The sequence below is a fragment of the Equus quagga genome, chromosome 8 (genome assembly GCF_021613505.1).
Source record: "Equus quagga isolate Etosha38 chromosome 8, UCLA_HA_Equagga_1.0, whole genome shotgun sequence".
NCBI lineage: Eukaryota > Metazoa > Chordata > Mammalia > Perissodactyla > Equidae > Equus > Equus quagga.
This window is the reverse complement of record NC_060274.1, coordinates 28565941-28578590: the sequence shown is the minus strand read 5'-3', so window position 1 is coordinate 28578590 and position 12650 is coordinate 28565941. Positions and strand designations below refer to the sequence as shown.

Below are 12650 nucleotides of genomic sequence, written 5' to 3'. Positions count from 1 at the left end.
TCCTGGGAAGGAGCTCACTGTCTACTAAGACAATCTCCTTCACTTTGAGACAGTTTCAATTCTTATAGATTCCTTTCGTTTGTTAGATTAACTTTTTTCTCCTGAAGATTTCTGCCCATCAGTGGTTCTAGTTTTATTTTCTGGAACAATCTACCAACAAGAGAGATGATGACGGTAAACACTTATTCAACACCTAATGAGATCCAGGCACAATATCGAGAACTTTACATACGTTATCTTCTTTAATTCTTAAAGCAACTCTGTGAGACAGTACTACTGTTATCCTCATCTTGTAGAGGAGGGAACTGAGGCTTCGAGCTTAAGTCTCTTGCTTGAGCTAGAATAGGGTACAGGCTCCTGAGCTGGGATGGGGTGTCACTTACTCAACCCTTTCATGGACCTGACTTAGTCCCACTTAGTACCATTTAAGATATCTTTTACAATGAGTGTTTTATGGCCAATATTTTAATATACGCTCATAAACCTCGCTTTGCTGTGTTTTCTGTATTTTGCTGAATACAGTTATTTTATGCTTTCACTTTGATGTACAATAATAAAGATATCTCCAGAGCCCTTCCCGAATTCTCAATATTGTGCCAACTGAAGTCGACATTGTGGACTTCTCATGGTAACCCCTTAATTCAAATCTGGGTGCGATTCTGCAGCACTGAGCTTCATTTCACTTCTGTTTATCCCTGTGTTTTCTCTCCCCTGTAGTTTTGATCGAAAATATAGATAATTCTGCTGCTCCAAGTCACCTCTTCACATGTATCTTCTGTCATGCTGTGTGTTTACCTGTGTGCTGCTGCCCAGAGAGATCAGGGTCCAATGCAGTTAATTGAAATATTCAAGAAGAATCCAACTCATTCTAAGAAAGAGTAATCCCCCCCCCCTCAATGTAATGTGCGTTGATTTATGACGATATATTGGCATGGAAACACTGGCACGTTTTGAGAACTTAAATTGCAAGAAGAAAACAAACCTCAAACTTTTTAATGTGAGTCCTGAAAGATTTCCCTTTGGATGTCACCCTGAATGATATTTCCCCCGATGCGTACACACACAACAGAGCACAAAGTGTGGCAATAAAGAGGATTCCACTTACAGGCTGCCCAGGCTCGTCGCCCCCGAGGATTCTGAAGCCAAATCCAGACTCCATCCTGCGAAGGTGAACATCCAGCTCCTTATAATCTGGACCTGGCATAAGGGAGATCCCATTGAGTAATGAGTCCTGCCTCCTGCCCACCCCCTTAGGAACTGAACACACCGATGATAAATTAATTTTGTGGATGTGATTAATGAGAGTGCTGTTAGAGTCGGTGGAGAGCACAGAGGATAAAAACACATGGTAACAAAAAAGTAGGTATTCCACAACGAGGTGGTCTCAGGATTAAGAGTGACCAACCAAGGGCACGGCTAGGGTATCACCATCGGCAGAAGGACTATACGAATTTTCTGAGTGAAAAAAAAATTGATGCCTCTATAATTCTTTATTTTTCTTAGAGCATTCAGATTGCCCTCAAGAAGACTGGCTGTCACTTTGAGGATGTTTTGTCTGACTAGAACGATTGTTTCAGAAGTATGAGAGAACAGATCGTAACGTCCTGGAACCACTTGGTAAAGTACCGCCTAGTAACTTAATAATATCTGTTTATTCCTGGACGCATCCAATTTAGTGTGTGTGTGGTGGGGGGCAGATATAAATGTATGGGTAACAGAAGTTGCCTCTTTTAAAATTGTAAAAATTAGAAAATGCAAAATTTAAACTTTTCTCTATTGGGTTTTAAGTGAAGTTTTTATTTTCTGACAAATTCTTGTAGGTTTTTCATAATTTAGGGGTAGAATTTTGCCTGGGTCCAAGTGAACTCTTACCCCCAAATATTTTAAAAAGTGGAAGCCACTAGTAGACTATAATTGACCTCACTAGCATATTCCAAAGAAACTAGAAGAGGGATACTTTCCTGCAGTCAGCTCAAAGAACAGAAATGCACTTAAAAATAAGCTGGGAAACTCTCTTGAATGTCATCTTTTTAAACCCTAGAACAAATAAACTAAAACTCTAAGAAATCTTTGGACTTTTTAAGGAGAATATGATTTACACTTACTCCTACCCTGGGCCTTGGAACCTTCCTCAGTGGTAAACGCCTCAATCGTGACTGAGTTGTGCCTACTTTCATGGCCACTGTTAGGACGTCCATGGACGATCAGCAATTTGGGGAGTACTTATTAATGCCATCATTTGCTTAAGAAGTATTTAGTGGTCTCCGGGCCTTAATGGTTTAAAGGTATAAGAATTGGTAGAAGCAAGTATTAAGTTGAATTCTCCTTGCTTAAACTGGATGATTTTGGGAATCGGGATGAGATTTCAGAGGACAATCCTCATGGGACAGGAAGCTATGTATGAGCTACTTGGACACAGAGTAGCAGTCATAATTGAGAGATAGACTCAATGAATGACGGCCAGGAGAACCTTTTCCTGATGCTGTAGCAAGTGGGGCTGCTGAAGTGACACAGTAAACAAAGCACAATGATACTGGTCTTGCCTTGGTGCCCTCCAACCTGGGCTGTGCATTCCCAGTGATACATGAAAGGCAAGCCGTTCACTTCTGAAATGTAGGCATAAGCTGATTGCGTGTCTAGTGCTCTCAAAAAGAAGCTGAATCGGGCACATAAGCATGTATACATACATGTATATATTGTGCATGACTCCGTGAACATTCACGTCCTTTTGTGACCAGATCCACATATAACCGAAATCTTTTCCATTCAGTGACTAACATAAGACTCAAAGAAGACTAACCAATTGGATCTCCATGCATTAGTCATCCTTTATCAATTGTGTAATCATTCATATTTTAAAGATGCGAGAACTTAGAAGAATTCAATTCCTATTAAATAGAGTTGGGTGGTAAAAGGAAAAGGAACACTTTGTCCTACACTCTAGGAGTCACAACTGACTTGTGAACTCAGTTGATTCTGGGGTCTACAGCATCATATATGAAATCACACATTGGGGCGTGTACTAAGCCTTTGGGACTCACTCTAGAGGCAAGCGGAGCAGGCCTACAAAATCATAGCAGACACCTGTACTTCTCCCGAGGGAGGCAGAAAGGCATGGGGAGATGACAGATAATGCCAACCACCATTCAAACCTCTACAAGTTGGTTATGATATGACTGCTCACAGCAATCTCTTCTCTAGGTTACTTGAAGCTTAGAGGACTCCAGACCATATACACATAAAAAGATACAAAGAGAGCATGATATATTTTTGACCCCAAATGATAGATTTAGCGTATGCTTAACCAGAACTTTCCATCTACTCTTGTAAACATTCTCACTTTGTTTTGCTGCTGGGTATGGTAACTGGGAAACTGTTCCTCCAATGGCTTCAGTGCCAGTGTTGCCTGGGGAACGCTAAAAGGAGTCTACTCTGTGATCCATTTTATTTGGGAAACTGGAAAGCTTTTGCTTAAAGAATGACTCAGGACTCCTTTTTTTTTAAGTAGAAAAATATAGATTTTAGCTAGTTAATTTTATTTAACTCTGAAGAACAGCTATAGGGGCATGTGTCCTCCTCTCCTATTCTTCACACGCATTTGGTGACATTCCCATCTCCTGACTAGTGCTCTGACCACTCTGGCTTCAAATATAGGCTGATAGGTGCCAGCCACGTCATCTTCAGCCTCCATTCCTTCAGACAGAGAAGGCCAGCTTCATGGCACTTGAGCAAGTAGAGAGAGGCCGAGAGAGACTCATTAGAGAAGTGTGCCAGCAGACGTGATTTATTTTTTATTTCTTTGTTAATTTTGAACACAGACTCAGAGGCTGCAGGGCATGGAAACTTTAGAGAAATAGTCAACTGGAAAAAAAGTTTAAATGACAGATTGTGCCTTAAGGCAATAGTACTTTTTTTTTAATGGGAAAATAAGAGCTTTTAGAAAGATAATTTTTCTTTGGTTTCTTTCCCCCTATTTGGGTCTGGCTTTAGAAAATAACTAAAATTATATGCAGAAAGCTAGGAGACATTCCTCTTTCTCCTTCCTGCTTTGTTAGCTTTCTTGAAAGATTGTGATGTTACTGATACTTTCCTTTAGTTGCTCTTCTGGCCTGATGACATGTTTAAAATTACCGTATCATGCTTTATCACTTCCCCTGTTAATGCAAGAACTTAAAGCAAAGAAATTCAAGGGCTAACTCTTCACGCCATATGACAGAATTTAACAAGCACCATCCCTCTCTCCTGTTGGTTTGCAAACCAAGTGCCTGGAAGGTTTTTAGATGAAGGGGACAGGTGGACACCTAGTGGGACCTGAGTGACTTTGGATGTCACTCAACCATGTTCCCACCAACATCCTTTTTTCTCTTTTGCTTTCCTGTTTTTTCTCTTTCTGTGCTCTTTTTCACCTTATTTTTCCTCAGGCTTTTGGCAGAAGTCTCAGACATTGCTTGGTGCAACTCAAGACGAGGCAGTGGTTGTGAAGAAATGGACTAAGGAGAGCCAGAACACTCTTTGGACATTGGTGTTCAATGGCCAGTCATGGCCAGCGTTGATTCTTCCTTGGAAGGTGAGTCTTAGGATCCCTCAGGCATTACGAAATAAACTCTCTTGAGATACTCATTCCAGATGCGACTTTACACTACCCCTGTGGCAAGCTACTAGAACAGAATTTACAGTCCCTATTTATCCTGACCTCCCACTAATATTGAAAAAGCTAACGTGTTTACAAGTAGCAAATGATGGCCACATCCAGGTATCAGGACGGCCTCCGTCATAATAGAGAAAAGAGGAATTTCAAAAGCTGATTCTTATTTTGCACTAAGGTACCAGGAAGGCTTCCCCTGCTTCAAGTACCATTGGTCTAGCTTTTGAAAGACATGGCTTTGTGCACAGTTTTAGGCAAAAAGAAGGGTGACTGAACACAACCGATTAATTTTATGAATGGATTCAAGCTTCAAAAATGCAAAGAACGGCATTTTTATGGATTAATTTGGCACATGGGATGCTGCTGTAAACACGTCAATTAAATTTTGGTACTTGAATCCCCTTTCATGTTTTAATTAAAACGTAAGTACCATGGGCTTATTATCACAGTTTGGCACAGAGAACGAATTCATTCAAATTCTCCTGCTGGAAAGGGCATTAATGTTTTGGCTTTTCCTTGTAAAAAGATCTAGGAAAGACAGTACGAGGAAGGAATCAGGGGTCAAGGTGGTTATGAAATATGTCCTTGGCTTCTGGATTTCCAATGCACTCCAGACACAGAATGAGTTAAACAGGAATGAAATAGTTTCTGTCGCTTGAGTCTAACATCACCAGGTAAGTAGCTAAGATATTTTTGCCTTAAAAGACTCCCTTCTCTTTACTCTTTTCCTTTATACCTTTGGTAATGTGAATGTGGCCAGCCGCATTTCAGCTGTGGTTGAAGCCATCTCCCACACTCTATTTGGTTCTCACCCTCAGCCTTCAAATAAACTCAGGCTTGCCCATTCTAAATACTCCCTTGCTCTTCCTGTTTCTTTCTTTCTTAGAACAGCAGTCTCCAGTGGAGCTTTAGCCCCCTCATCTTCACTCTCTCACCTCTGACTTACTCCTGTCTGTCTAGTTTCTCCTCTCTTGGCCTTACTGAACTGCTCTCTTTAAGGTCATTGATGGCATCCTAATGACCAAATCAAATGGCCATTTTCTTATTCCTTATTTTGCTTGATTTCTATGCCTCATTTGATACTGCTGATGTACCCTTTATGACCCCTGATTTCCTTCGTTTCTAAACACGGAAAAGTCTCCTTCCGGAAGTCATTTCTACTCTTGGTTTCTGTGACACTCCACGCCCTGGCTCTCTCATCTTTGGGAGGAGTTGTCCATTCAGAGGTCCTGACTATGGATTCATTGTTTCTCACTAACATTCTGCCTTGATGATGGCAAAATTATCTTTGTCTATCTATAGTATTCCATTATGCACAGGCTGTAGGAGTTTCTAAATAAATGTTTCTTGAATTTAATTGTTTTAAGATGCTCATCAATTTAGTAGACCTGAGAAACCACAGTATTATTCTACTATGCAGATATCACTTAGCTTCTCAATTACATTATTTAGAACTTCCTACTATCAATTTTGCCTTTGTACCTAAGCATCTTATGCAGCTAAAGTTAATAAAATAACCTTATAATTATGATAAATATATATGAGTCAAAAATCATGACACATAATTTGATAAAGGATATTTTATAAATGTGAGAAGTAGTATGGGAGATCTACTTATTTTGAGGGCAGTCATGATTTTCCAGAATATTTTGATAACTTGTACGGACATTTAACAAAATATTTGGATTGGTTCCTGTTCTGAAAATCTGGATTGCATAGTAGCATAATATACTCAAACTACATAATGTTTCCTTTTTAAGTAACATATATTTTTTGAAATATAAAAACATCATTTTGCATATATATCAAGGTAATCTAAACTATTAGGTGGTTCTTCTTTTGTTTTTAAATAAAGTCCATTCAAAAGCTGAAATTTCTACAAAATGTGCTTGCTGTGGTTAGTAAGCTGAGATTTAGAATCTTTAATTAAATTCTGCTTTCATTTTGTAGCTGTAATTACTAGGTCTCATTTTCCCCCTGGGCATAAGAAATTCTTAAAAATTACAAGGATTTTACAGTCAATGTATAAGAATAACTATGCTTTCAGATTTTTCAGACTAAGCTAAACAAATACTTCAGACATTATTCGAGAACAAAATGCCAAGCAATATCTTCCATATTTTCTACATATCCAAAAAAATGACATGGAAACTTACAGAATGAAATGATCTCAAGCACATAGATTCTCCAAGGGGTGTTAGAACATGCTGAGATGGATAATGAGCTGTCATCATGGAAACACTCTAGAGATGTGTGCTGTGAGCCCAAAGACCTGAAACAGTACTATTATTAAGAAACACTCTTTTCTGCAATTGTTTCAGCATTCTGGCTTTCAATCCAGTGGTCTAATCAGCTGTTCAGAGCACTTCCTAAGAGTAAAAAAAATCTGAATCTTCCTTTTCCTCCTTCATTTCTAATATTAACCTTCAATATTTTAGCCTAAACCAAAATTGGTAAGTATTTCCAGAATGGTTAGGTCAAAACAACTTTTCCCTTTAATTAAATAATTATTACTAAAAGCTCTTAAACTTGAAACCATGATATCCTACTCTAACTTAAAATACTATTGAAATGTAGCATTTTGTAAATAGTATGGTTTAAAAAAATTAAATTGATACAAGTATTTGATGTGAAAATAATTTCGTTCCATATCAGCAAAATTTTTAATAAGTTCTTTGGAAATGTCTAGATTACAAATCTCTTGAGATACTCTATCTTCTAACTTCTATTTATCTGGTTCAGCCCGTCCAATATAAATAAAACGTAAGCTACATAAGGAATTTAAAATTTTTAGTAGCCACATTTTTAAAAGCAAAAAGAAACAGGTATAATATTAATAATATATTTTTTAACCTAATGTAGCCAAAATATTATTTAAGCATTAATCAATATAAGAAATAATTAATGAGACGTTATATGTTTCTTTTGTACTAAGTCTTTGAAATCTGGTGTGGATTTTGCACACATCTTACAGGACATCCAAATTCAGAGCAGCCACGTTTCAAGTGCAAAATAACCTCAAGTGGCCAGAAGCTACTGTACTGGACAGCATGGGTCTACTCAGTCTGGTGGCTTTCTTTGGCACCTGGTTTTTAACTTAGGCTTTTGCTAAAGCATTTTATGAAAGAAATGAATGAATATGACCGTTTTCCTTGTCTCCTTCCTTGGCAGCCCTTTAGGCCCACCTTGGTAAGACTTGCTCTCTACCTTAAATGCGTGCTTCTGTGGGTGAATAAAATTAGCACAGTGATTATATGCTAATAAACTGATACTACTCAGAAGAATGATTTGTTACACAAAATGAAAGACGTTTCATTCACAGGACTGTGAGTACTGAAGAATACTTGCCAGAGGAATCCATTCGAAAACTGGTCCTTGGTGGCACTTGTTCTGGATGGGAAAATGGGGAATTAAAATTGAAATTCATTTATGGCACTTTAAAATTCATCTTCACTTTCTTTTTGCTGCTACTATAACTCACCCCCAATCTTGTGCTCGTGTTTAATGATTTTGCTTTTCCTCTAAAAATCCATGGAAGTCAGGGGACAGGTTTACCCTGTTTGATGTATGTGAACATGTCTGTACGTGTATTTTTCACATGCATGTGAAATAGAAAAATCTGAATCCTTTTAGATCAGAATGGAAAAAAGATCACGATTTCCAAAATATTAAGCCTTGATTTTCATTATAAGAATGCTTATTTGAAAGTTAAATTAATCCAGAACCCGAAATGTACACACAGTAAATGAAGGTCTTTTTAGATTATGTTATGATATTGTATTATCAAGGATTAAAACAAAAAGCGGAAAGTTCAATCAACGGTTGTGTTGATTTATGTATAACAGTCCAAATATTTTGATACTTAGAATTATTTGGATAGTTGAAGTTACATACAAGTAGTTGAATTAAACTGTTTTATTTTCAAAATACAGATCCTTCATGAGAATTATGTTGTAATCTATGCCATGCATAACATAAAAATTCATGGACAAGTGTATAAAATACTACATTTATACTATAATATATACTCTATGAAGCACTATGAAAAAAAATGACTATTTTATCATTAAATTTAAAAAAACAAGACCAAATTCTGATTGCTTTCTTACTGAGCTTTGTTTGTTTCAAATGGGAGTTCCACACTTTTCAACAATGAAAATGAACCAGAAGCCTCCTGAGGGCAATGGTGGGGTGTAGCATCGCCAGGCTCTTGGGATTGACTGCTGTACCCTGCCAGCTCACCTCACTCATCACGTGCAGGATGCTCAGGATGCCAGGCAGTCTGTGTTTTCACAGTAAAGGCAAATCAGCTTTCTAGCAGAACTGTTATTTTTTAAAAAACCTCCATGTTTAGTGTGACTGCTGAGGATAAGGAATTGCGAAACATCCTTTCATCAAAAAGATTGAGCTGTATCAGGGACAGAGGGCTGCTACCTTCAAAACACTTCGATTAGTTGTAAAACTGACATTTTATATTAGCATAATCTCACTGGGACCTATTTGCCATCCAGCAATTACATTCAGTTCACTGCAGCCCTGATGGTCTCCTGTTTATTCATAAAAGTACTTTGGGTTACACTGTCAACTTGTGCCACCAACCAAATGCTTTGACACATTAAATAACTTTTCAATCGAAGGCTGATTTTAGAGTTTACTTCTCACATTTTCTCCCCTGCCTGATTCCAGGAGCATTAAGTTTTAAGCTACTGAATTAAATAAATTTATAAGCTATCAGATTTGATCTAATTTCTAAAATATATGGGAAAAATGTGTCCCCAACTTAACTCTTATTTCACTATCTTTATTACTTAGCTCATATCATGGTAACTTCCTTTATTTAAAAGGATCTTGTTAGAAATCTAAATATGACCATAGTTATTTACAAAGCTCCCTGAAAATACTATTTTTCAAATTAGATTTCCAAATTAAAACCTACGTATTAAAAATGGCAAACACAACTGGATTGACTGATTTTCTTTATCAATATATTATAACTGCAAAGTGATGCACAAATATATTAGAATCTGCAGCTGAAAGGCGAATTTTTTTAAGAGATCAAATCATAGCATAAATTAATCTAAGGAAAGCAATAACGGTTTTCCCATGGGAAAAAGTTACAGAAAATTAACCTTCATAGTACAGTCGAAGACATTTAAGATGATAGTGTTATTAAATCTTTTTCTAGTCTTTTATGATTCTAATGCTAAAGTCCCTGGTAAAAGTATCTTAACATTTACATATCATCTTATTTTAATTTTTCACTAAAATAAGATAGTGCTCCGGAGAGCATTTGTGGGTGGTACTTTAAGGTCACTGGACACCAGCAATGTCCAAGCAAGTGAGGCCAGGGCTTGATGGAGCAGCGGGCCGCTGTGTGGATGCTCTCCAGGAAGGCAAGGTGGCCTTTCAGACTCACTTAATAGCTGCCTGCAGCCATGGCATCCGTGAATTTCTCAAACCTTTTTAAACCTATTGATACTTCCAGCTTGACTGTGTGAGGAGTTTAATCACATGGGCCAAGGAGACTGGAGATAGGAAGGCTCAAGCAGAAGCCCTAGAGGGCACAGGATTGGGGCTGTGTTCTGAGCACCATGGGTCTTGTATATCAACCTTGTGCGATGTGGCTCCCATCATCCTTATAGTCTCAAGTGCTGTGCGCAGAGGGTGGGTAATATCTTTATACTACCCCATCTTTCTAAGAGGCTCTGCTGTTAGGATGGGGGACAGCCCAAACTACAACCCTTGCTCACTAATAACAAGGCAAGAGCAGCAGAAAAACCGATAGTTTAGAAATACAATGACCCATTTGTGATCAGCCACGAATTCTATGCGCATTACCATACTGAACAATGAAAGAATTCCACGACCAACGACGAACAAGAAAAGAGCAGGATAAAGACCATAGATGTGAAAAACACAACTGTCTACTTTTGATTGGCTACAAATTATAATTTCATTTCAGGTATAGTACTAAAAACGCTTTGCTCCTCCATTATGCTCTTGACTCGCCAGTGGTTACTTTTGATGGCTACCTTTGGTGAGACACTTTGCTTACTATGGGTTAATGCTTCTTAATTTCTGGAAAGAAATATTGATCGTGTGAGCTCTTTTTGAGGAATTTCTGTTCTAAAGAGGTTATACCATAAGGCACACCACACCAGACGGATCCCTGACACTTTTATGATCCTACATTTGAATGATGGCTTACTGCAAAGGAGTATGGACATGTTGTACCTCATAAATTGTCTATGTATAATAACCAAGGTTCAATGTGAAGAGAAAAAAGTTTGGACAACTTCAGTCATAATTCAACTTGGGTTCACATCAAGGGACAGAATCATGAGGGAAGAGTTTTGGGGAACAAGGATTTTTCTCCTCTGTCTATTTCTGTTGTCAGCCTGCTTGTCTGCTCCATTTCTGAGGCTGCGGTAGGGAGTAAGCCCGAGAAATGGTCCCACGAGCTGAGGATGATAAAACAAACCTTTAGAATAAGTCTGGCTTAAAGAAAAGGGAAGCAACAGACCAGGGCCCTCATTCCCAAGTCACTAAGTTCATTCGCATGATCGAAACTTTATTTTGTGAGATTCCAAAATGAGCCTTAATCATTTTTCTTTGGGAGCAGTTTACGTTGTTTTGCTTGGCATTAAAAAAAAAAGAGGCACGATAGCCATTTTTCTGCAGTTATGTTAGTATAGTTCTTTCTAGGGGCAGGAAGGCAGAAGAAATTAACTCCCTTTTGGTCCTGTGATTATTGCAGCGTTGAATCTGATTTATTCTCTGCGATAAGAACGAGACTCAATGGCATAGTACCCACATAAGTGAAGTCTTGCTACCTATGTTTTCTACTTAGTTTGTCATGCTCTAGATTTGTACATATGTACAATTTTCTGGGTATGGAGAGAGTTCACTGGGAGTTTGGCTACCAAGACAAGCTACCATGTAAGTCTTTACCTCAAATTAGGGGAAAAAACATGTATGGGCAAAAATTCAGTCGGCCAAATAAATTAACTTGAAAGACATTATTTATCTGAGTAGGTATTAAAATTTTTATTCATGGCCTGTGCATTTAGATATATGCTTTTCTTGGACACTAATGATGTCTACTTCTTTAATCGCTTATGTCATAAAGGGAAACCATATAATTTATTATTCAAATGAGGACAATATGGCGAGTAAAAGGGAAGCTATTAATATTATGCCAGGACAGCACAGAGCAGGACTGTCCCAGGCAAATGGCACGTGTAGTCACCTTCGGCAGTCTCATGGGGGTGGGGAGGCTATCATATCAGAAATACATGGTTGAAGAAACCATGCGATCACGTGGAGGAAGAGATGGGAGGTGGAAAGCAGTGAGGGCCTTTAGAAATAGTTTTTTTCAAGGTTAGAAACGGTGTACATAGTCCAACATTCAGAATGTTAGGGTACAAACCGAGACAGTTCAAGCCCTTCCTCTTGTGATTGCAAAGAAAACAAAATCCTTCTTTCATGAGACTCGTGGGAAAAGGACAGAGAAGGGAGAAGCAAAAAACAGCATGGCCTATCCTATTATGAAAATGTGAGTGTTTTCCTTTGCTTTCAGTTTTAAAGAATGCAAGTAATGGAGACAGCAAGAAGTTAGTTATTGACTGAGGCCATTAGGCAAAGAGAAAAGTGATGTTTATCTAAAAGTCGGGGGTAGAGATGGAGGTGGGGAGATTTTTGCTCTTTTCTGGGAATTGCTGGTAATGACAGAGGGTCAATACCTAAATAATTAACACGAAAATCCAGAAACCCATTGGTCAAAACTTCTTTTTGGGATTTTTTTTGGGCATAGTTCTTTTATGTATATAAGCTCTAAGCTTACGTGGAATTAAGTTAGAAAAAAATCTAGTTTTGCACAGAGTTCTCCAACAATGACTAATGAGATTTTTGATAATTAACAGATATTTAGGGCCGGCCCATGGCTGAGTGGTTAAGTTTGTGCGCTCTGCTTCGGTCGCCTGGGGTTTTGACGGTTCAGATCCCG

The 12650-nt window shown here is 38.2% G+C and overlaps 1 protein-coding gene across 2 annotated transcripts in view; it reads right to left on the bottom strand.

Annotated features, from left to right (window-relative positions):
• Positions 1-12650, bottom strand: part of MAGI2 (membrane associated guanylate kinase, WW and PDZ domain containing 2) — a 1189042-nt gene that overhangs the window by 92834 nt on the left and 1083558 nt on the right. For both annotated transcript variants that reach the window (XM_046668813.1, XM_046668814.1), the window contains exon 13: positions 1106-1197. In XM_046668813.1, the coding sequence (XP_046524769.1) occupies positions 1106-1197 (92 nt within the window). The remainder of the gene's footprint in view (positions 1-1105; positions 1198-12650) is intronic.